Source organism: Pungitius pungitius, chromosome 18, assembly GCF_949316345.1.
Source record: "Pungitius pungitius chromosome 18, fPunPun2.1, whole genome shotgun sequence".
NCBI lineage: Eukaryota > Metazoa > Chordata > Actinopteri > Perciformes > Gasterosteidae > Pungitius > Pungitius pungitius.
In genome coordinates, this window is record NC_084917.1 from 13,999,357 (window position 1) to 14,025,632 (window position 26,276).

Here is a 26,276-nt window from a genome sequence, read left to right on the forward strand (position 1 = left end):
TCTGTGGAGACGTTTTAGTCATTATAACTAGGAACAAACACACACCGAGTGGAGCAGTAAAACTTTATAGGGAGGACGTTCCTATTTGTGAGGTGCGCTGGTGCACGTTTGGAGCATTTCTCATCTAAAAGCACAAATGTTTCCCTCGGAAGGTGGTGGAGACCAAAAAGGAGTTAAAAAAGAGACACGCCTCGTGGCAGGAATCATGCTCCACCCTGTCGTAGCCTCCATGGAACGGGAGCAGAGCCGTCGCCACGCTGCTCCACCTGTACCTGCAATCTCACCAATGCCGACACCACGTTCAGACCCCGCTGCAGTAAAAGGAGAGCTTTTCTAAAAGGGGTGGCAAAAATAAAAAAATATTAAAGGTACCGTGCGGTAGCCATATTTATAATTATTTTATCAATATTGGCCTGAACTATCTCTCTTAAGCCATGCATTCATTTCGAAGTAAGTACAAGGCCTGGTTGGCTTATATTTCCTATTTAAAGGAGGTTCAAGGATCCTGTGGGATCCAGGATGTTGTTGCTTCATCTGTCACAGATAAGAGGTCCGGCAGAACTGAACTCTGATGAAGGAAGCACACATGAAAAATATCAGCTAGCTTTCCTTACATCTCAAGGATGAAGACCGGTTTACTTTTACATAAGTGTGTGAGTGTGTGCGTGTGTGTGTGTGTGTGTGTGCGTGTCAGCTCTGTAGTGTAGGCCTGACAGCTCAGTTCTGTTGTATGTCTGTTACCAGCTGTTCTACTTCAATCTGTGTGTTTCTCTGTGTGTGTGTGTGTGACAGGCACCATGCTGTTTGAGGGTTAACTTCACTGACAGAGATAGAGAGCAGCTCCCTGGTTTCCCTCCACCGTGCCGGTGACCAACGAGAACTTGTTAAAGCAAACACTGAGTCGAAGGCAGGAATCAATCAAACGCCTTTTGACGACGAGTAAGGGACGGAGGCTTTTTCTCTCGACCTCTGGTTTTTCCAGGTTAAAATACGGCGTGACAGCAATGGCATATAAATAATCCACTATGAGCAAGTTGAGCCTCAAAAACGACATAAATCTCTATGGAGTTACTTTAAAACCACACCTGGATGGAGGGTCAGAATTAACAACAAAAGCAAGAATGAAAAGAATAATAGCAGCTAATGTGAAAGGCACAGGGTCTATTATGGGAAGTTAGTGACTACCGTCAATGCTACGATAAGCCATGGAAAGTCAATTCAAAGGGCTTTCTATCCATAGTAGTGCTGTCACTTAAACGCGTTTAATGACGTTAATGCAAACCCATTATAACAACGTCAATTTTTCTTATCGCAAAATTAACGTTTTCTTGGGGCGGGGATGGATGACTGATGACTGCTGAAAATGTCAACAGGTTTTTCTGTTTGAGTATCTGGCTGAAAGCAAAGAAGTAGTAGCTTACCTTTCATTGGTAACCTAATGGTTACGGTTCATTGTTCTTGAAATAAGAGGCCTGACTGCTTTGTTCACAGCAAACTTGACGAAAAGAAAACATAAGCCTTGTTTTAACTGCACTACATGCCTTGTTTACCTGAAATGTGCACTTTCTAATTTTATTTTGTACCGCCCTGTTTAGCAATGTTGCGTTTCTGTCAAATAAACTTCCATGTTGATAAGAGCATTAAAATGAAGGGACTTTTAGAATAGATAAAAATTTGCGATTAATTGTGATTCATTTTGAATTAACTATGACACAAATGCGATTAATCATGATTTGATATTTCAATCGTTTGACAACACTAATCCATTGTTATATGTGATAGCATGCCAAGTTGACATTGACTAACATTTTAAAAGTTGTGGACACCATTATTGGCCTATCTGTGTCATCTCCAACCGAGCATGACATCTCCTTGGTTTGTAGTTTGAGTAACACAGTGATCGGGATCTGATCAGTGACGTTAAGTCTGACCTGTGTAATTGTGTGGATGGTTTCATGTAAACATTCATTGTGGTTGTGCATCCTGGCCGGCATGAATGATTGTTGAATGATTGTTCAAATCTGCATGTCTTGAGTCTGCCACGTTTACACAATCACTTAAGATCTGATAAGCCTCTTGCTTGGGCCAGGCCTTGCGTTTCTATAAAGAAATATGCAGATGAATTGAATACAAACACATCTGAAAGAAAGTCGAAACAAAGTGAACAAGTGCTATAGCATTATAAAACACCAATATTAACTTTAAGGTGCAGGCTTGAAATCTGGTCCCCAGGAAATGTTTTGCTTGGCTTGCAACCAAATTGGAGTCAGAGATTTCATCAATACTTCTGATCACTTCAGCCACTACTTTGAAACCCATTCAGAGGCTCTCCTTGTATCTAACTCACTAATCTTCAGATCTCAATCCTCAAAAAGCACTTAAAAGCAGAGGTCAATTTTTGCTAAGATTGAGTGTTACCAAATTATGTAATTACTTTTTTCACCTAACTGGGAAAACATATTTCTCCATAAAAGGGATTAAAAGGTGTTTAAAAAAACATGAAATTGTATTCCTTGTTTTAGTTTTCTTAACATATTCATAGATGTTCAATCACAAGTCTTTGCTTATTCTTACAACATCAACACGTTACTTGTTGGCACATTTTCTTTGTTCTCATCCATTATATCTTATAAAAATATTTTAGGTAATGATAGCTTATATATTAATTTCATGTTCTGTATTGTAATATTTAATTTAGGTTTGGGCTTCAAATAAGTCCAGTTTGCCTCATCCTGTGGATATTTTGTTTCTATGGGACATATGTATATGCTACAATGAGCCTAAGGCATTTCATAATCAGCCAAACCTAAAACATTTCTATTTGCATTCAATCATTTCATTTAAAGTTATTTCACCATTTAAATGACATTATCAAACTTGATTTGAGATGCTCAAAATGTGTGTATTTCACCCCAATATGCTGTGCATATAACGGATAGCACGCACAATCTGTCACCGGTCATAGCTGATGTGTCAGCGCGCATGCAGTACACCTGAGCCCGGCAGCGTGGTGTCTGTGATCAAATAAAACGACATATAAAATAATGTCAATGTGTGCGGCCGGAAAATGAGACTAAACGACGGATGTAGGTCTCCTGAGAGCGACGAGCAGCTGGATCAGGGTGTGTGTGTGTGTGTGATCAGGGTGTGTGTGTGTGTGTGTGTTCAGAGATGGACAGCAGCTGCTGGGAGGAATATCTCACCAAACGCATAGTTGCACTGAACGGATGTTGGAGGAGATATTGATGAAGGAGGGATTACAGAGTACGGCCGATCAGGATGTGGTCTTTGCTCACAGTGGCTTCATTAATATTTCCCTCCATAGAGAGTCTTTGATTTGCCCTTGTTTTTTTTCTTTTTTTTTCTTCCTGGACGTCAAACCAGCTCTTGGGGGCTTGTTCTTCCAGCTGCCGCGCCGTTGGTCGGAAAACAGCCAATGGGGACGCCACGTTGGACAGACGGAATGAAGTGATGATGAACGTGCAAGCTAACCAGATTCCATTGTAGAGCCCACGCATGGGAACCATGAGGACTGTCTCACTCACTCACACACACACACACACACACAAACACACACACACACACAGAAGAAAGCCTGGCGTCCATAAAGACACATTCCATAGATCTGTGGAAACACAGCATCGAGAGACAGAGATACATTAAATGGAGAAATGAAACTCCATCTGATACATTATTTATTTCAAAAGATTCTTGTGAACACCGTGAAGGAGGAAGGCCTCATGTGAGCACATTTTAGAATATCGTCATAGAAGGCTCTGCTGTTTGAAGTTCCCCATAATAACACTGTGTTAGAAATCAATGTAGGCATCCTATGTTTATTTACTAGTATATATATCCCTGTATATATTGTAATTGACAGCCATTGTTATTATTATCCTAACAATTATAAAAAGTATTATGATCATTTTAATTATGATAATAATAATTGTGATTATGATCATTAAGATGATCACTATTATCATTGACATAGTTGTTTTCATTGTTATTACATGAGCCTGATGAGTCCATTATATGAGATTGGCGGTGACAGACACACACAGACACGCACACACAAATATGCACACGCGACCGAAAATGAAGATGCAGACAGACATGGAGGGAGCCATGTTCGGTGATATCTAGAGGACTCGCTCTCTCTGCAGTCTCTTGACCCATCAGAGAGGGCTGGAGGTCAGAGGTCAGTGTGTTTGGAGAGCCCTCAGAGTGTTTAAGGACCAGCTCGTTGAGGACTTGTTAGGAGTGAAAAGCACACCAGTGTAGGTGTTAGATCTTTGATTGCTGATAGGACATTCACCGATGTCTGATCTGCATAACTCCCCCGCGGGGTTGAAAAGCGGGTTTTATCCGAGCTGTAGGCAGTGAAAACCGGTACCATTTAAAATGTGTATCTTTGTGATGGTCCTCGAACACATCAGGAGGGACAAACGCTTCTGACAGAAAAAAAGGAAGCTTAAAAACGTGATATATTATTATGATTATTAACATTTAAAATCTTGTCCCTTTTTGCTTTAGCTGGACGATGTAGAACACATTCAACTTCAGAGCAGCAGATGACACACAGGATTAAGAGAGGCTGTAAGTAGAGGTTCTAAAAATGTGAACAGCTCAAAGTATATACCCTGTAAAGCCTCCACTTCCAGGAAAAAAGTTGTGTATATATAGACTCCAATGTTTTGCTATTTGTGTAAAATAAACTTCAATAATAAAGCGGGTTTTTTTGCATCTTATCCTGCCCTGTACAAGTTCTCTGTACTTCAGGCCAGTATTGTCCTATGTCCACGATATGTATATATATGTATATATATAGATATATATATATATCTATATATATATTACAGTGTCGACGAGGCCAGAGAAAATAAAATGTGACAGGAGCAAAATGCCCCCAAACTTCTTGACGGTCACCACATGCTTGCGTGTTTGCCAGAGTTGATTTATGGTTACGGAAAACTCTACACATCTATATACCAGTTCCTTGATAGAAGTGTGTGTGTATGTGTGTGTGTGTGTGTGTGTGTGTGTGTGCACGCTCCCTTCTTTAATAGGTAAATGCAGCTTCTGAGCTTCCTCTCTGAAAGCTTCAAAACGGAGCCTTCAGCACTTTCTACTGACTGATGTGTGATGGTATAGTGTGGGGTGTGTGTGTGTGTGTGATTGAGAGAGAGAGAGAGAGTGAGAGAGGGAGGGAGACGTATTAAAACCTTTTTTTTAATGCATTCCACCAGAACCTCACATCCAGACGGTTGCTGCCTCAGCTGTAGCTGCCGGCCCACGACTAACCTACTGATCTGTGAGGCGATAACTGCATGACAGGCGTGCTTTGGTCTGCCAGAGAGTGTGAGTATAAATGTGTGTGTGTGTGTGTGTGTGTGTATATGCAGCCAGGGAGGAGACAGGGAGAGAGAGAGATCTTCTCCCGTCCCGTCATCAAGGTGATGCAGATATGTCTGCTTATGTAGACAGAATATCCCGTCAGATAGCTTTAGATAGCAGCATTAAAGAAGTCAAACTGTGAGTGTAAGTGTGTGTGTGTGTGGACGGTGTTTATTACACGAGCCACGAGGGGGTTTCTGTCGTGGCGTTCAGGTGACGACAGCCGCGAAGCCACAGAAAGCCCCTTTAAGGGAGGGGAGAGTAAACAACATACTGACTGCCGGTGGTGGCTCAAAACATGTTGATGGCTTTTCCCTGTGTGACGCTGAAGGAATAGATGAGGGAGTCATTTGAGTCCATATGGTTCAACCTCTGGGAAGCAGGAAAAAGATCACTGCACTGCAACGCTATCCGTCCATCAGATGTAGAGCGGCTCCGTCAGCACCGTTTAAACGACCCAATTCAGTTGTTTACTTGTAAAATAGCCAACTATCGCATCTCCCTGACAGGTGTAACGCTAGTGACAGGTGACAACGGAGCTTTCAAAGGACTGTCATGTCAAGAACGCGTGTGCAGCCTCCCTCACTGCAGAGGACCACAGAGACCCGCAATGAGGCAAGAGGGAAAGAGAGGTCAGGATCCTGACAGCTGAATTCCACCTGCTGATGAACATCATGTCAATATATCAAACACACATCTGCAGATAAATGCACCCAAAGGGGATATTGATTCGTCAAGTGCTGCTTCCAAGGTCAACAATAAGCCTTTGAAATGTGACTTGTAAGCCAAGACAAATAAAAAGAATATATATATATATATTTTATAAAATAGAAAATGTATAGTGTGTGCATGTGTATGTAATTACAAATTGCGTCTAAAAATAGAACAATGGTTTGAACATGTTCTTCTTTCTTCAGACATAAAGCTAAACCACATGAAGTCCTTTTCCATCCCTGGTGCGCTGGGCGTATTCATGCCATCTTCAGCCAACAGACGAGGGCTTTGGGAGGGGGTGGTGGTGTTTTTAGGGGAGCTGCTGGAGGGATGGGCTCTTTCCTTGGCAGGGGGCCACGATTCCCAGCCCCCACCACCCATTACCACCAGTCAGACCCAGTCAGCTTTCCAGTTTACACTGGAACAAAGCAGTCGGCAAATGGACTACTGAAGTAAAAAGGCTTGGTTGTGCAGAAAATAAACACTGCAAACGCCGGGCTGCACCCCAGAACCAACGGGTGCTGTCCGACTGTCAATCACTTTCTGCTCTGAAGACGGACGCACAGACACTTGAAGATCACCGAGGGGAAAGTCCAAAACATCCACTTATGCCCCAATGTCTGTGCCACTGTGGACGTAAAATGACGTCCCCACAAAAGGAAACGTCAAAGACAACATGCGGGCAGTATCAACCACTCCTAGCAACCACTGGAAATGATGTCATCCTTTAGTATTCATCATTCAGTGCAGATAGCTGAAGGTACACTTCCCCTAACCCTCCTCCCAAGTCGCACACAGGAAACCTGATGAGATTAACACAATGTGAGACCGAGTGACAAAGTGAAAAACCCAACAGAACCATCCAGGTAAATGTTTCGGCCCTCAGCTGCAGGTGGATTTTACAGATTTGATGTTGTGACTGAGCCACCGAGTCAAGGTGTGTATAATGATCACTTAAAGGGCTAAAATGTGGAAGCCATGCCTACATTTACCAATGGTACGAATGTATTGCATTCGCTCCGAGTCGTGGAACAAACTGGGGTCATTGGAAATATTCCCGCTGTTAGCGCACAAGCTCATCCTCCCCTCCAAGTGCTTTCCCTTTTTCCTTTTTTTCTTTCACTAACGGCCGCCGATGAAGCCAGAGGATTTTGGACCTCAGCCCAGCATGTAAATTTATCTGCCATTTCCAAACAATTTCCATCAGGGGCCATTCAGACTGTGTAACAGGATAATTTGACAGCAGCCCAGTAGGAAAGTGGCCAGTGAGGCAGTAATGTTTGATTTATTTCATATTTTCGTCCTCTACAGTTTAGTATGTAGCCTCACAAAAGGCCACAGCTGGATATGCACAGTGCTTAAAAATAAAAAAAAATCAGCAAGTTGGTGATGGATGGATGCAACAAAGTGGACTGATGAAAGAACACATTTCAATGAATGAGTGAACGAATGTATGAGTACATGAGTACTGCAGATGGAAAGACTAGAGAGACCGTAGAGTGATCTCTGCAGATGAATATATTAACAACCAATAAATGAATGCATAACTGAAAGGATGTATGGATGGATGAATGAATGAACAATCGCCTATTAAGAAAATGAGTGCACGAGTGAATGAGAGATGCCTGAGCATAATACATGAATCAGTGAACAGGTGGAAAGGTAAATCAAGAATGAAGGAATGAGTAACAAAGGGTGGATTTGTAGAAAAAAAAGATTACATATTAATTGATATGAGCTAAAAGGAAGTATGTATGAATATAGTAAATGGATGAATGCAAGGTTAAAGGCCGAACTAAGTTGATGAAAACTCTTACCGTGTGTGTGTGTGTGTGTGTGTGTGCTGGAACTGTCACAGAGTGGTGTGTACAGGTACGTTTGAGCAGCTGTGGAAGGTATTCACCCAACGTGAAATGTAACAGCTTCTTTTAGAGCAGCTTTCACTTTCATCAGCTTTAATTACTAGATGTATAAATAAATAAATTCATGACATCAAACTCATCTTTCCCAACGAGCCTGCGTTCGTATGGGACTTGTGACGGAGGTCATCAGATTTCAGCAAGTCAAGCTTCTCCCCGTTTCATATTCCAGAATTAAATGCAAACATCTGTACATTTTCTTAATCAATAATGTGCATCTTCTCATGGAGGCATGTGGTCCATGGTAACTGAGCTGGAAGATCACAGTGCAGATTAAGAAGCCCAGCTATTACCAAATTCTCCATAACACCTGGCGCCACCGCCGTCCATTCAAACTCTTTTCAAAAGGAATTAGACTTGAAGTCAAAATGAAGAACTATTAGTGTTGTGAAGTTGGGAATGTGTGGTTAAGATAGGCATCCCCCTGGAAAAGATCAGAATCCATTTAACACCACGATGTGGCAGCTGTTGTTTTTAGTCGCCGAGAGGATGATTGACGCACGAGACGCTAAATAATGAAATAACCAAATCTCTTGTTGTTCTGCTGGATCTCCTCAGACAAGTAAGAAGATGACTTAATACCAAATGATTAATGGATTACATTTGTTGTAATAAACCCACTATTAATTGGCCAAAGCTTTACATGGATAAATAATGTCAAACATTGGTTCACTGCTTTCAACCAAGCAAAAATCCCCAGTCAGACAAGAATAATAATAAATAATAATACAGACAATTAGCTACAGGCTAAATCCTTTTTCCTCTGCAGTGTGCTCGGCGACACGACCCGGCCTCAAGGTGTCCATTTCAACGCAACCTTGTACGTCCCCCAGCTGAAATCCCGCCCCTCCTCCTCCCCCCCCTCATACAAGGAGAGGCGACAGTGGGACTGACCTGGTGGCAGTGCGGGTTGGACTCTCTGCCGTAGGAGTAAGAGCTCCTCTCTGTTTTACCTGCAGGAGGACGAGAAGACAGCAGAGCACAGGGAGTCACATCCACGTCGTCACAAACAACTCATTCATCAGAGCTCAACACGATTCATGCAGTCGTTTACTACGTAGAGCTGACAAAGACAATGTAAGCAGGTGACCCGTTCCTAAAAATGTAGAAAAAGATACAAACCAGTGAACCATTCAATCGTTTCTATCACTTAGCTTCACAACATATCGCTTAATAAAGGTTTCATTCATTCATATGAACTACATTTATTTCAGACATACAGCAGGTGTATAATTATTATTTCTCGACTGACTTGACGGCACTAAATGTAATCCACTGTTGATGGAAAATGGATCTGCATGAAATGACCAATGGGAACTTGGCTTCACCGATTCTCTGTCAATTATTGGGTGCATTTTCAATTTCAATTTTTCTTTCATTCATTTAACCAATCAGTCATTGTCACTTTGTTCAGTGTTCTGCAGAAAAAGGCCAAAGTGACTTTTCCGGAGAACAGAGTGTGTGTGTGTGTGTGTGTGTGTGTGTGTGTCCTTGTGGGACATCTGCTATGCCTGTGATGCATAGAAACCTCTTCATGCTACCGGCTCCAGCTTTGAATCGGGGAACAAAACTTTCATCCACCGCATCATTTTAGGTATAGATTTAAATATGAGAAAAGGTATTACAGTTTTCAGGTGGCCAAACATCTAAAAGAAGATCCCTGTCGATTGCATGTATCAAACGGGATGCACTGTGGAATCGCCAACGGTTCTTACAGACGGTGTTCCGTCCAGAACATGTTAAACATTGTATTGATCAGTGCGTGGCGTCAGGTGACACAAACCCGCGGGGTGTGGCCGTGGAAACGGGCCTCTGATGGGCGCTGCGGCGCGTAGACAACAAGGCTAATTCCCCCTCTGCTCCTGAGCTCTCGCAAACCACTCTGAGGGTATTTTTAACCGAGTGGACCTTCTTCTCGGATGAAACCTTAAATCTGCAGCCAGTGTAAATATCAAACCGCGGTTAGTGTGTAATTACATTCTGCGGGTCGGTGATGAGATGGAGGGGTTTGGTGGCGAGCATGTGCGGAGGAGAATGGAGCGTGTACGCGGTGAAGGGTTTGAATCAGCCGTGTATAGACCAGCGCTGAAAGCACGCCAACAGGGTAGTCGATGCAGAAGAGGTTGATAATTACAGGCGTACAGAATGGGGACGTGGTCGACTACGAGTGTGTGTGTGTGTGTGTGTTTTTGTGTGCGACCGATCCAGCGGCCTCGGCTTCGGCTAAGACTGATGCCAGCTGGGCCGATTTGGCACTTATACAAAGACTCACACACACACACACACACACACACACACACACACAAATAACTGGAAATCACTGGCACAGATGTACACACACACACACACACACACACACAAACTTAACATACACACGGTATATGGAGCCCCATACACACACATGCAAAAATACTTTTGCATGGTACCGAAATATATCCACACAGTCATGTGCAATTAATCCAAAAGATGCAATACAACACGCATGCAAAGACACACACGCAAGATCTTTTTGATATAACAGTGCAAATACCTTTGCAACTAAAACAAAAATCCTTCAACTATTTTACAATGAAGATGCAAAATGTCTTCTATGAATTGTGAATATAAATGTTAAGAAATAAAACGAAAATATAATATTCAATAAACAAGGTTTTAAAATAAATCTGGTTATTCTGTTTGGTTTATCTCACTGTATTATTAATTCACTCTTTAATATTTTTCTATTGTCAATCATCACACACACACACATTACACAGAAATATATATACGGTATGATTCATCATTTACTCACTGGTGTTCTGTAACGCAATTTATTTATCTTATTTAATCCCTCTCTTCGGACTTATTTGGACTTATTTTAAGAAGAGAAAAAAACATGCCACCAAAACCCAAAACACAAGTTGAGCCAGTACTGGTATTTCACCTCCTGTTGATTCTTTTTACGGTTTCATTTTCAAGTAAATATTTATTGCTTCTTTCACCAAAAGAGAAGACTTACGCCCATTAAAGATCATCATTAGTTTCTGCAATATTGGCCCGTGTGTAGAATGTGACTCCTGATATTTGTATATTTCATGAAATTTTTCATTTTTGTGGAATTTTCCTGTGCAAAAAAAAATCTGTTAAATGCTTGAGAACATCAGGACTTTTAGAACTATACTTTAGATTTTATTACAGTAAAGTGACAAAAAGTGACTGAATGATGTTTAGTATACATTGTAACCGAACTGGCAAAAGAATATAGAATATACATTCTGACCAGTTGTGCGAGGCCAGTTCTTAACTTTTGTCCAAACACGGCGACCTTTTCACCTCTGCTGTCTCTGAGGGCCGAGCTCATGTATTACACGCAGTACTACCACCCTGCCATTTTAATTCGCCTGTTAAAGAGAGAGCAACATTGAAGAGAAAAAAAAAGCATTATGGGAAAGGTCAGGCACAAGATCACACACACCGTGTCACCGTACAGCGTGAATGGACACACACACAGATCTTTTTTTCCCATTCATCAAACATATTAAAAAAAAAAATTGAGAAAAGAGGGCTATGATATTGAATGTTCCCTCCTTTCTTGTCTTATAATATAAAAGATTTTTTCCATTTTGTGCAGCAGACTAATGTGAATGAAGATCCAATGACTCAGTCTATTATGAAATTTCCTAAATTTAATCCATTTAAAGCACAAACCCAGAGGATGCCTTCCAAAAAATCAGTATTGGCAAAGTCCATCCAGGAAAAAGGACAAACTGCATCAGGCAAACACAGTGAACACTACATTACTACTGAAGCCCCGATGTCCTCTGATGCTCTCACACCGAGATCCCAGCAGAACCTCCTCTCTTCTGGCTTCTTTTCTGTTTACCTGTCGAACCCCGACTCTTAGAATAAAATGGTCTCTGGGGGCCTGTTTGGTTCTTTTGGTTTGTGCAGAACCTTATTTCCAAGTAGTGGTGCTAATGTGATGCACGTCAAGGGCCCTACCAACCCCGGGAAAGCTCTTCAAAAAAGACTTATTTTAAGCGGTATATGATCTTGCAGGATTTCTAGGACTTTATTTCAAGGTTTTATAGCACCATAGAGGCCTTGAAGAGCCTCCATTAATTAATCACAGCAGGGGCTCTAAAACTTCTGACATCCGTCCAAAGGATGATCATGAGTGTCATTAGATCTTATAAACTGCCTTCATGAAAGATTTCGGAAACCACAACAACGCTTCAAGGAACATTGGGAACAAAGGGGTCCTTCCTCTGTTGAGGGCTTTTGTAATAAATTCTTGAAACTGGACTACTTCTCGGTAAGCAGCAATCCTCAAAAGACTTTAAGATCAGATGTTGCCTCTGGCAACAAGAAATAGTTGTTCAGGAATTATCTTTATACAACCGCTTCGTAAAAGACTTCAAGGAACCTGTCTGCTGTCTAATGACAGGAAACAATGTTCACTAAGTCTAAGCAAACCTTCTGGGACATCCTAAATACGCGGTTTTTCATCTATATGGGGCTCAATTAAAAAAAAAACTGTAATCCGGACTGTTGCAACCTCAACTTTTTAACTGCTGAGGAACTCGGCGGGGGTGTGTCCGCCAACCTGACAAGTACGAAACATGATCTCTGCTTGCTGCTTGTTCAAACTGTTGATACACGACTAACGAGCGCTGTTCCTTGGACATTGAAACATTGTAAGTCTTTCCTCCTATCTCAACCATGAGCTGTCACAGGAACGCAATAAAGCCCCAAACTAATCCAAAAACCAACACTAAACTAGACTTCCTCCAATGTGAAACCTCGACTCCTCTTCCTACAAACTCGCCACGTCTTGGAGGAACTCGGCAGTGACATTTTCTCCTGGACGACCAACATAAAAAGGCTCATTGGCTGTGAGGAGGACCCCGAGACGACCCGCCACTCATTACAGTGTGCTGGCTGCGGGCGTCCAAAAGGTGCAGGGGGGTGGGGGGTCAGCCCACTCTGCCAAATAAAGCCCATAAAGAAGTCAGTGAGCCGGGAGGACCAAATCCCTGCTAATCAACGACGGCGAGAGAGGAAAGCCGAATAAGCTCCATTACAAGCTGGGAGGCAACAGGAACAGGCTATTAGCTGCTCTCATGCTAAAGGAGCCTCTAACTGGCCTTCTTTCTTTAAGTCAACGTCTTGCAATGGCAGCATTACACTTGATTCAAAATCAAATCTATCAGAAGCCCATATACACACACACACACACACACACACACACACACACATTAGATTTTTAGGTATTTTCCCATATAGACTGAAATCACTCACTGATGCTACATGTATGCTATTTTCTTTCAGGATTATAACTCCAGTATGCACTTAGCACAAAGTACTCTGATCTCCACATTTGGTGGTGATGTATGATTCAGATAAACTGCACACAAAGCTTCCCTGCATGGTTTCCTCCTTCTTTGATTCAACATTACAAAGCCTTACACAAATAACTGAGTAATAATCCCGAAGCTCAAATTGCTGTCAGAGCTCATGTAAAGTTAGCATGTTGAGATATTTATAACAAACACACAATGACCACTCAGTGCAAAACATTTAACTCCAAACCGGAAGCTTTAAACTTGCGTAGCTCCCTGCTTCTGGTTCTCCCACTTTTCAGCCTTTAGTGACCTAAACGTCTGGATTTGTTTTAGAATAAAACATTGTCACTGCATTAGTTTTTTTGTTGAGAATTTGGATTTTGTTATTTGTTTAAACTGTTTACTAATAGGAAAACATTCAGCTCACAGTTTGTGTAAAAGCTAAAGTTGGCACTCAAAAATGCTAAAATTCAAATTGGTGCACCTCAGGTTTTCAACCTCAGGAACACGGCCCTACTTACACTACTTATTTTATTTCCATCTGTTTTCTAATCCTGTACTCGACCCTGTGTGTGTCCAAAAAGCGCCGAAATAACACCGGACAAACACAAAGAGCTTTGACGGGCAGCAGACAGCTCTCCGTGTCTCTCTGTGTTTGGATGAAGGCCAGCCTCAGAGACCGAAGGTCCGTCTCCACCAAGGGGTCCGATTGGTAATCTCTTTATGTGATGTCACACAGTCAGCTTTTCAATGGTTGTTATCATTATTTTACCTTTTACTCCCGTATTCTTACCAGCAGGCCACGTCTGCCTCCTCGAAGCCCAGAACGACTCTCAGACCTGTGCTCTTAGTGATGGACTTTGTTGTTTGTCTCACACTTTTGCTAAATAAGCCTTTTATTATTTTTTCCCCATGGCTGAATACTGAATTCATTTTCTACTCCCTAATATGGACGGGTGTTTGAGTCAACTTTCACCTTGTTCTGAAACTTCACAACTCTGCAAAGAACAAAACCTACTGTCTCAACACTATGAACTCTTCAGCCTAATATGATTTAGATGTTAGTTACCACTGCAATGTACAGTATATCATATCGGAGCTGCCACACAGATCACAAGTCATTACTGCAGCCTCTGATTGGTCGACTTGTCAGAACCACAGCCTCTGATTGGTCGACTTGTCAGCAAGAGACAAGAGCGGGAAAAGCACAAAGCATCAAGGAAGACCTTCCGTAAACTTTGCGTAAAAGCTGCGTATCCTCTTACATGGTGTGCAGCCCCCCAGTGACGAGCAGCGTGAGTCAGGAAGGGGTTAATGAACGTCAAAGCCTGGTGAAAAAATCGGACTTCCTTCACTCCAGAGACAAAGGAGAACACTGCAAAGTAATATGTTCTGATCAATGCCAAACAGAGAGCTGTGTACTTTCTACTTATTAATTACTTCTTCCATATTAATGCTCATCTTAATTACTTTAATGCAGTTCCATTAACTAAAGCACAGCAATTATATCAGTAGCAGTAAACACAGAACAGAGGAGAGGAGGATAGGAGGGAGGAGATGGGAGAGAACAAGGGGAGAGCAGAGGGGAGGAAACGGGGGGAGGAGAGAGATAGGAGAGGATAATAGGTGACAAGGGAAGACAAAAGAGAAGGTAACAAGAGAGGAGAGAGCACGAGAGGAGACAAGTGGAGAGCAAGAAACAAGGGAAGGAGAGGAGATGAAAGAGGAGGCGGAAACCAGCGGTGAGAGGAGACGGAGGCCGTGGAACATGGTGGGGAGGGTAGGGGACATGTCCCTTCAAGGACCCAACAGCTACTGAATTGTCAAAGCAATTCATTTGAGCGAAAAGATGAATAAATCAATATGTCTCACCCAGGTGTTTGGGCACTTTACTTTTAAGGAGGTTGCCTCACAGAGCAAAAGACACAACTACTAAAGGAGTGAAACAGGAGAGGTGTTTTCATCTTTTAACTCTTCATTGTTCTCTGATACTCTAATTGTGCAGATTTCTTTCTTTTGAAATGGAGAGCCATCCGATGGGGGTTGTCCTTCAGCGGCCCAACGGAGCCGGTCCATCAGAATCAACGCCGACGTCTAGACTCGCACTTTTGGAGAGCCCTGAAAGGAAAGACTGAGAAGTCTCCCCTCCGACGTCCAAATAACGAGTCCATTTTAATAAACTATGTGACTAACAGTGCGATTTGACGAGGATGGCGAGATGACGGGCAGGGGAGAGAAAGCGAGGAGAGAGGGAGAGAAGGAGGGAGGGAGGGAGGGAGGGAAGAAGGGTTAAACTCTCTCTCTTCGTGTGTGTGATTGGGGGAGGGTTGGACTGTGCAGACATGAATCATTCCGAGCGATTCAAGCGTTTCCATGACACCGCTGGGCACCGGTCCAGAAGTTTCTACAAAGTCTGCGAGGTACGGACACACGAGCGCACAATAGAGCCGACACAAACCATGCTGCCAGCACTGAATATGAAATAATCAATATATTTATTCATGGCGTGGTCTTCCTGTGTAAAGCGTTACATTTTTTGGGGAGGCAGAGGGTGGGGGGGGGGGGGGGGGGGGGTCCACAGTAATTTAACAGACGATGGCCGATGAGTAACCATCGCCGACGCCCCCCCCCCCCCGGTGCTGCCACACGCACACACTCCCAGCAGGCATTGGTTTCCTGGCACGGCAGCGAGTGAATGCATTAAACAACAGATGAACGTGTACGAGCGACTCGAGAGGCGCAGCATCCAGCTCACATCTGTCGGCTTCCACCTTCAGCCACAGCACATCCGCTCTGTCTTCACTTTATTAAAGTTGGATCTATTTTTATTAAACGCCGTCATTGATCCATTTTTGTTATGAAACAAATGTTCTTTATATGAAATCTCTTTGAAATACATTTCTTCTTCACCGTTTTTTAACTAAGTCTAAATGTTTGTGAATGTGAACGTATTTCAAATCAGAATGTGGGTTTCGGGTTGGTTTTGTATCTTGCAGCATGCACACACTGGTTTACTGGTGTTTCATTCTCCATCCTTGGTCCTTGTGCAGGTTCTTCGGGTGGCAAAGCCCACTCTGACCCGGCGTGGATGCACAGGTGTACAGTACAGCTGGGGACGGGTGTAGGTGGCCACCTGCTGTTGCTTCTGGAGCGATGTGATTTGTGAGATGGTTGGTGAATTTAGTCGTAAAATGTAAAATGTTGAGTTTTGTGGAATTCTGTTTTGCAATGTGTTGTTCTTGTGAAACTCTTGTGAAAGTGCTATCATTTAACAGTTGGAGTTTAACTCAAAGCATACAGAGATTTTAATTATGCGTGATAAAAAATGGTGGTTTAATATTTAACTGAGATTTGCACGACATGTTTATAATAATTACTTCTGGTAGTGATTTCCCACATTTCCCAGGATGCCTTTGATAGGCCATGTTAGCCCATGAACCCCTTTGTTGTGTTGGTGTGTTTTGCCGATCCCGTCACTGCAGTGACTGTTCATGTCACAAGAGTCAACGTTGTGACAAAAGGCCTCAGAGGGGTCTGCGATCTGCACGGCATACAGCAAGCTACATGTGGACCTGTGGCTGTGCTTCAATACAAACTCCATGACCAATGTCACCTACTTCACATTGTACTCCATTAGTATGCGAGCTGGGACACAGTCGGAGAGACTTTATGAACAGAAAGCTGAGACGCATCCATCTGCTTGATGTGCAGTACAGTTCAAGGATATTGACCTATTATTATTTTCTCTGGAAGACAACGTATTTGCTGGTGCATGTCACAAAGGGAGAGAAGGTTTGTCCTCCGTCGTGGCTCCGAAAGCAGGTGGGTGACAACTCTGAAGCAGCCATGACACTGGTCCCCCCCCCCCCATCGTTCCCATGAGTGAGACCCAAAGACACCCCACCCCTGCTCCTCATTATCCACCCCTTCACACCCCTCCTCCAACCTGGACTCAATAGATAAACAACACCAACAACAATCGAGGCGACAAACGGGGGGCCAACCTTCCAAAGCCCCCGTTTCACATGAATATGCCACAGCAGCGTGGCGCCTGAGTGGCACTGCAAAAAAAAAACAACCCAAGTATTTACAAAAGAATTGGACTGAGGAATTTTGATGAAACGTGAGTTTGTGAATGTCGCTTTCCGTGAGGAGGGAAGGCGGCGGGCGGCGTGCACCGCGTGGCGCCACGTGTCCTGTGTACGTGCGCGTCGTCTCTCAGACAAAACAGGGCTGGCGAAATGCGGCAGGCACTGCAGATTTTCTGTTGGCTGGCTGACAGCGGCGCGCCGGTGCCAAGCCCCGACGGCGGAAAACGACTAAAAGACGCATAAGGCTGGCATTAGAGACCCCCCCCCCCCACCCAAATCATCTCCCCCCCCCCCCCTCCTTACATCCCCTCCCTCTCTTTTCGGCGTCTGCTTTGGTTGGGGTCTGACTCGATTTGGCAACATTCACACGAGTCCATGAATTTATCAATGCCTTTACTTCGCTCTGATCTGACGGGAGGGGGGGGGGCAGAAAACATGGCACCTGAAACACTGCAAAAGGTTTTATGTAGATGTTTTTTTATCCTTCGCTTTTCTCGTCCTGTGCTCCAGATGAACCCCCCCCCCCCCACACACACCCTTTTCTTGTTCAAGTGTCGACGAATGAGAATTAGTGGATTTGATTCTTTCCAAGGTTTAGATTTCCCCCCCCCCCCCCACCATATTTCTCGCTTTTGTCTCAATGATTTCGGGCAAGAGTTAGACAAAAAAACAAAACAGGGACACAATAGCATCTGGAGTTCCATCCACGAGGCACGGAGCCCATATTCCTCCCTAAAACCTGGAAACAAATGGAGAAAACGCCGTACTCCAATTATGCTCTGAGACAATTAAACACAGCAAAAAGAAAGGGAAAAATCTGCTGTTAAACATTCCGGATTACCTAAAACGAAAAGCCAGATTCCGTGTTCGGAGTCCATTATCAACGGAACAATATTTAGCCGTGGAGCAGACAAAGGGGGGGGGGGGGGGGGGACGCGGCAGTTGTAGCCGTAAATTCTGATTTGGGCATTGTACGGCACCCAGACAACGACTGCTAATGTGGAATTAAAGAGGCTCTTAGAGGTGGATTTGACACGTTGCCTCTTGTCTTTCGGGTTTGGGGACCGCTGGGAGACAAAGAGAGAGGAAGCCACGACGCGGAAAGGTGTGAAATGTCGAATTAGCAGCAGAATGTGGAAGTATTAAAGTGCAGCACAATGAGTGATGTTCACTGACATCGCTGGAGCTCACCAGCTTCTCAGGTCGGGATGGTGAATGTTCTCTGTGGCAACTATAGATCATTTTATCACATAAAAATACTAATAATTGAAATAATCTCTGTCACATTACAAACATCCCACTGTGAGGTGTGTATGAATCCTGTACTTATTCCAGGGGCTTTACACATCTAAGGTTTATAATTTCAGGAAGATTTAAGTTACGCCGAAACCTTCAAGGAATCCTGACTGAGGACAAGGAAGCGTTTGGATTCTGGGGAAGAATAAGCAACAGATCTTCTGGCTGGTTAACGGGTGAAAGGACGTAATCGTGCACACAACTCTCCAGCACACAGCAGCAGCACACACAGCTGTCATTTGATGAGGTGAACGGGTGAAGATGTGGAAGAAGCCAAGGGATTCACTGCATTGGGAGCCACATGGTTGTAAGTGAGAGGAGACTCTGTTTGTTCCTCCTGTCTAGTTCAACCTCTGTGTGTGTCTCCCTCTCTCTGTGGGAGGCAAGGAGGGGGAGGAGAGGCGACCCCGCAGGGATGGATGATGGGTCAGGTGCTGTCAGGTTTTGTGGCCCGGGGGGGTCAAAGGTCAAAGGATCCCGTGGTTCAGATTTTCTCCTGTCATGGCTGTCTATCTCTGAGCATCTCCTTCTCTCCTCCCTCTCGGTACCATTTACTGAAAGGCTCCTTGCCTTCCTTTATCATTTTTGTGTTCTTCTTTTTATGGCATTTACTAACTTTCTCTTCCAAGCTTTTTCACAAGAATGTATTTGTGCATGTCTGCTTTGTTTGGATTTTTCCAAAAACTCAACCGCTGAAAGATATTGGCACTATTTGTTTGCAGAAACCACAGTGGTATGTTGACCTTTTTCAAACCCAAAACGTTGCTAAAATACTGAATAACAGCCCGGTTTTAGGTTATAGATATACAACTTGGCATTAGATTAACATTTGGAAACATCCTAAAATAAATCGTGGTTTGTGTAAATTCTAATGTCACAACATAGCAGCCAAAGGTAAGATTATAACGTATCAGCGTACAATAGCCTACAATACCCCAACAGCCTTCCCCCGGGTGTTCAACAGTAAAAGCATGCTTCAATGCTCTTGTCCTGATCAAGTCCACTATTTTAGTAACAACATGAATTACATGCTTACATTTTAAAGCTGACGTACACCACACGTGTATCTGATGTATAGTACAATGCAGACATACTCATTTCGGATCTGTGTTTGTTTGCTCACTTCATCCTCGGCTCCAAAAGTCGGCCATTCAGACGAGCGTCGGTTGTCCCCTTTCAGTCCCAGCTTGTGGAAGCATGCATTGGACAAACCCCTCCCCATTATTGTCCCTCGTCTCTTGTCATCCGCCTTGGCTGCTGCATCCCTGGATGTGTGAAGCTTGGTACGGGGGCCTTGCACACCCTGTGTCAATCTGTCGGTTTTTGAACACAGCCTGACATTTGTTAGGGCTAAACGCTCACTCCCCCATTGTTGTCCTTACCGCCATCCCCGACTGGCCTATCCCTCCCCCTCCTCCAGCCGGACTCCCACTGTACTACTTGTATTTAGACAACGTGTCGACGTGGGAACGCCTGGGCTGTGTGTAACACGAGGCCATAGCCGGAGATCTGGGAGCCGCGGCGCCTCGTCTGATTTCAGCGGCAACCACCTGGCTACAGAATAATGACATATCTGCTCCCACACACTGTTAGGGAGGGGCAGACGCTACCTGACGAGGGGGGCGAGAGAAGGACGCAAACAGAGGCGGAGAAAGAACGCGGGTGGAAAGGGAAGGAGAGATGGAGATGGCAGTCACAGTACTTATGAGATAGAGAGATCATTGACACTGAAGGATCCATTAGACTTCATCACAAACTAGAGTGGGTAAAGATCAGAGGATCAAGAACAACGTTGACATCATTATGCTAAACAGCATGAATATCTGGACAAATCAGCATATTGTGTAAAAATAAATTACATAGATTCATTTGAGGTAAAACCATCATATTTATGAACCTGATAAAAGTTCAGTTCCAACTGAAAACTGATGGCAACTTTTTGGAATTTGACATGATTGCTAAACCTTAAATCTAAACCATTGATATATATATATATATATATATATATATATATATATATATATATATATATATATATATATATATATATGATTGAATGACGAGCAAGGAAAAGGGACTGGACTGTTCCTCCAGGAGCCCAAAATGAAGCGAGAACTTGAAAGACAAGACGTAGCCCTAAAGGAGAGGAGTGAGCAGAGTGGGGAGCAATCTGCAGCCTCACCACTAGGTGCAAATGGATTCCTCTGACCTTGTGGTGTCCGCAGACCTCACCTTTGCCGTCCTACGAAACAATCCCATTCAGAAAACCATTGAATTCAAGAACAAAGAACTGAAGAACTTGGCGAGTGGCCCTCCTGCGACGCCGGCTGGTGTCCATGCCACCGGTCGGGGTTTCGTGCTGACATTGAGCTGCGGACATCCGCATTGGGGACTGTGAGTCGTCTCCTCTAATTTATTAAGTGCAGCCTACAAGGCAAGAGCTGAGGTCGTTTACAGAAAACACCTTCTTGGCCATCGTGTCGGTAGTATTTTTGAAATGGTAGCCGACCCGTCGGGTCAGTGCAGACACTCGGGACGTGGACATTCAGGGGTCTACACCGGCAGCGTGGTGTTTCAAGGCCTTTGTTCCAATTGAGCGTGTGCCAGCAGAGGCTCGGCCCGCTGCATTCACATGGAAGCGTGGGAACAAATTGGAGAAGCTACCGGTTTAGCCACGTCTGCTGCCATGGAAACCAACCAACGTATGGGACACTGAGGAAAGTTTGTAGGACACTAGCCAGGCTGCTCTAGTGGTCGTCTCCCTCTCTCGTTTCCTCTTTCAGTGCCTCACACAAGGTTACATGTGCTCTGTGCGGGACAACTGGTGAATAACACTGTGCAAACTTGGTTTATACTTGTTTTCATTTCTCAGCATTCTCCATTATTCTACATTTTTATATCGCCTATTAAATGGTTCATCATTCTCCTATGAAAAAAAACCATTAGACAACATTACAGATTGTGTGGTGTTTGTTTTCAATTATCAAAATTGCTTCAGTTTTGCACAAATTACAAACTGAGAGCCCATTTTATCCCTTTTTATCCATCGAAATAAATAGACTGCAGAAATATATCACGAATAAAGAGTAATCAATGAAACAATTTAGGAATCAACCTTTCCTGATCGATCCCATCCCTTTCTGGTTCTTTCCTCCTTTTGTTCATGCATGCGTGCAAATAGAGCCCCAGCCAGCACTCCACTCCTATAATTACAAAGTGTGCGTGTGTTTGTGTGTGTTTGTGACAGAGGTAGCAGGTGATTGGTTGGCAACAGCTGGAGGGAGAAAGGAGAACACAGCTGCAGGGATGGAGAGGAGAGGATCTCAGTGATCTCCGACTTCCCCACAAGCAGAAAGATGACGGGTCGTACCGGCCCAGTCGATACATACATTACTCAATCCAGCTGCAATTCATCACGGACACATTCTCAGATTCAACGCAACGCTTGTGTCCACAAATCAGAAAAGCAACGTCACCGTGTCCTCACTCTACTTTACCACAGGTTACTATATCTGCTCAGCACTGTCGAGTGACTCGGCCCAAACACGTGATGTTTGACGGCATAATGATTTATTTAGATGTAGCAGGAAAAACTGCTTGGTGAGGTTGTGGAATAGCCCGATTATGGGGATGAGGGGCAAAAATAAGTGAACATATCAACTATAAATTGTTTGATCTAATGCTGCAATGGTCACAAGCAGCAGAGCGTGGACCTCGCGCTGCATTGGCACTCGGCCCGTACGCCGCGCTTCAACACGCGTAGAGCACAAAACCCCCTTAAAGAACCACGAAGAAGGCAGACAAAGTCGTGCTCACAGCACCTTGTGGTATTTACACACAATCACCGCCTCTTGTCTGGGGCGCACACTCCTGCTCTTCACCCGCTCCACTTCTCAAAAGGAACGCGGGAAGGATGAGGACAAGGGGAAGAGGAAGAGGAGGCATCCTGTTCCTGCGCGCCGCTTTTTTTTGCTTCCGAGCTCATCGTTTTGTTTCTGAAAATGTCAGAGCTGACGCCAGGGATAACTGAGGGGTTTGTACCGAGAAGAAGAAAAAAGGAGGAGGAGAGTCAGCACTGATTGGACGGCAGGGAGGAGAGGGTTTACAGCCGCGACGAGCATGTGATCTGATCATCGGGCTTGGAGTTAGTAGCAAATTGGTGATCAATAAATATGCAAAGAAATGGGTGAAGAGAGAAAAATTTGGAGACTGTCAGGAAGGTATTTAAAATGAACTGGAATATTATCTGACCTAGAGTGGTGACTTCCTGTAGTCCATTTCCATGTTCTTTACTATAATTCACTATGAATACACTCACATTTTTATTTTATGAAATTATTCCAAATATGATGTGGCTAATTCCGTTTGGATATATTTGGAATTAGGTGTTATTCCAAATGTCACTTCCACATACTTTGGGGTGTGAAGTCTTTCTAGAGTTTCGTTCTATTTATTACTTCACCAGTATTTCATGATAAAATGAGGCTTTCTTGTCAAACGTGAACAAATGCTTTGTTTCTCTGTGTTGACTACGGTATATTTTTCCTAGAACAAGGTTCCATGGGACTTTGCTGTGGAGCGCTGTGACCCATTCTCTGTAGGTTGGGTCACCTTCATTATGAGATTATTCTATTTTCTTTTATTTAATTACTTTTAATAAAGACCAAATAGGCTGTGAGTTCTCAATAAAATGTTACTGTGCTCAGCCACATGACCTTCATGCCAGTCGTCCATCAGCAGACCTGAAGAGCTCAAGCTAAAGTCGGACGGAGCAAAAGAGATTCCTATTCCCTCAATTTATCAACCAATCAGATCACTCAAAATAAACTGCCAGGAAGTAACAACCACCAACAACGAGGATCAGTGTGTGTGTGTGTGTGTGTGTGTGCTGGGTGCATGTTAGGGCGGATTTTGCTTCATGATCCCTCATCCAACAGCCGAAAGCATCAGCAACCATCATCAAATACACACACACACACACACACACACACACACCAACACACACACACTCACTCCGAGACAGCGAATAGCAAGCTAGCGCTTAAAGCAAAACTGGGCTTCCATGGCCATCCATTATCAGTGACAAGCTAAATGTACCATGGTAGACCATATGGTACAGAGAGAGAGGGAGAGAGAGACTAAAGTAAACCGGAGGGAGAGGCTGAAAGAATGAGAAACGAGAGGAAAAAAAGAGGGAAGATGGAGTGTAATACAATCACAGTGTTGTTGTTTTTTAAAGCTGCATTTAGCCCTTTAGTTCTGTTTAAGTAATAATCTGCAAAACAGTGAACAGGTGGATGGATTTTATGACTGAGAAATGTGTGGTTTATTCCTTTATATCCTTGATTTGTTCCTTTGTTTCCCTTTGTGAAGCCTTTTCCAGTGTCACAAAAACCATCATTTACTCAGAAAACATACATCATACATATATATTTACTTTTTTCATGTGTTTGTACACTTTTACATTATAATTGCAGTCAAACGTATGTATAATGGTGCAAATGTGTCTCATGTGTCTCAAGAAAATGATATTCTCCCGAATGATTGATGTGATTATTTACTTAAATAATTGAATGTCTGCCTAAATCTGTCAAATCTTACAGCCGGGACAGGTAGTTTCTGTTTTAGTTTTTTTAGCAAATGGATGTAATGAAATCCCAGTGGTTATGGCCCAAAATAGATTTTCCCTTCCTGTTTATTTTGATTTTATGCTTTAGAAAGTTTTGGCTAATCATAAGTCTCTTGATAAAGTAGGCGTTATTTTGGCTGGTACACCATTGCAAATGCCTGTGTATATTCCTTCTGTGAAAGAGTGCAGATGGATAGTGAATTGGGAACAAATGCGTTAGCAGCCCAGAGAAGAGGAGGACGGACTTATTACCGAGACTCTTAAGCAGCATTCTAAAAAAAATCAGCCTTCCCTGAACCGAGGCCAGATATTAGTCGCAGATGATGGTCAATTTACAGCTCAATTCAAGTTCATGTTCATGTTGCTCGTTGATGTTTCCAAATATACCATTGAAGCAGGATGTATGATTGAGGGCGGGGCTACCTTATGATTAACAGGTCCCAAGGTAGCTCCAGCATGGCGTGAGCACTTTCAGGGTTTTTTTCTATTCATGGAAGTTAACATTCAGTCAATTAAAATTGCTTGAATCAATGATTTGCCATCGTTTTTATCTTTTTATTTTTACTTTTCAAAATAATTGATTCAAATCATACGTTGAATAATTAAATAGTATTCAGGTTTATAGACTAACATAAAGATATTCTTACTTTAATGATTGAACTTGCCGTTATCGGTGGAAAACAGCGACATTGTCTCAGTTGCATGATCAGCACCACGGACAGCACTGCACAAGCAAGAGGACGAGTCAACGGTACATTGTTTTCTAGAGCTGAAATAAATCTATAACTCAATACTGACATAGAAACATCCTCAACTACCAATAAGTGCAAGACAACGCAGGAGAACAACTATAGCACATGTTTGATATGTATGGAACGATTGTGGCCTGCCAGCTCACCATGACAACGCACTTCTGACGGTGTACGACAACAGCCGGCATTATGCTACTTTTTTATACCGAGCCTTTGCTTGTGATGTTTTAATAGACGAAACTGAGCTCTGAGGGTTTCCACTGCGCGCGCGCGCACACACACACACACACACACACACAGCCCCCCCCTCTCCCCCACACACACACATACTGTTGGTGAGGCTGTTACCTAAAAGCGTGTCACAGGAAACATCTGTTCAGACAAAACAGACAGATTCAGTTTAGACAAAACCACAAAGAGGGCACCTCCACACACACACACACACACACACACACAAACCCACACACAGAGTAACACATATCATGAAGTAACTGCGAGACATATTTATGTAATCCAATGAAACACCAACTAATAGAAATGTCATCCTTTTTGGGGCTGTGGCAGTACAGCATCTACACAACACAACACGATGCTTTATCCACATCTAAATTCCTTCTTTTCTATTCATAAACGCTCCCTTGTTGCTAAATGTACAATTATTGTTATTATTGAACCCTTAAAACAATGCGAAAGGTCTAAGGTCAGCTGTAGAGCCCCCTCCAGGTGGTCAAAGGTTACCCAGTAATGTGATGTATAAGGCAGATGACTCTTCATTTCAAGTACTACAAGAAAAGGGAAAAAGTGAAGAAATACCAGGAAGTGAATGATAGAAAGATTACACAGAAGAATAAAAGAAAAGAGAAAGAGACAAAGAATGTGTGTTGAAAAAAAGGAATAACGAAAGGAAGGAAAAGGGAACAGGAAAAAAAGACGAAGAAAGAAAAGAAAACGTGAAAGAGAAAAGAAGAGGGCAGGGGATTGAAATGAAGGAAATGGTGGGGACAAAGAAGTAGCACAGAGAGAAGGAGTAGAGGATTAAAGGATGGATGAAGAGAGGGGAGAGTAAGGTTAGAGTAAATAAAAGGAAAGAAGCACATAGGAGAGGATCAGAGGAAGAGAGAAGGATAAAAGGAATTATATAAAAATGAGGGGCAGAA

At 43.2% G+C, this 26,276-nt stretch overlaps 1 protein-coding gene across 9 annotated transcripts in view; it reads right to left on the reverse strand.

Annotated features, from left to right (window-relative positions):
• Positions 1-26,276, reverse strand: part of tcf4 (transcription factor 4) — a 160,664-nt gene that overhangs the window by 77,566 nt on the left and 56,822 nt on the right. For 8 of the 9 annotated variants that reach the window (XM_062558765.1, XM_062558763.1, XM_037484484.2 and 5 more), the window contains one exon: positions 8,922-8,980. In XM_062558765.1, the coding sequence (XP_062414749.1) occupies positions 8,922-8,980 (59 nt within the window). Of the gene's footprint in view, positions 1-8,921; positions 8,981-19,832; positions 19,852-26,276 lie in introns of those variants that run through there. The other variant, XM_062558766.1, reaches the window with a different exon arrangement.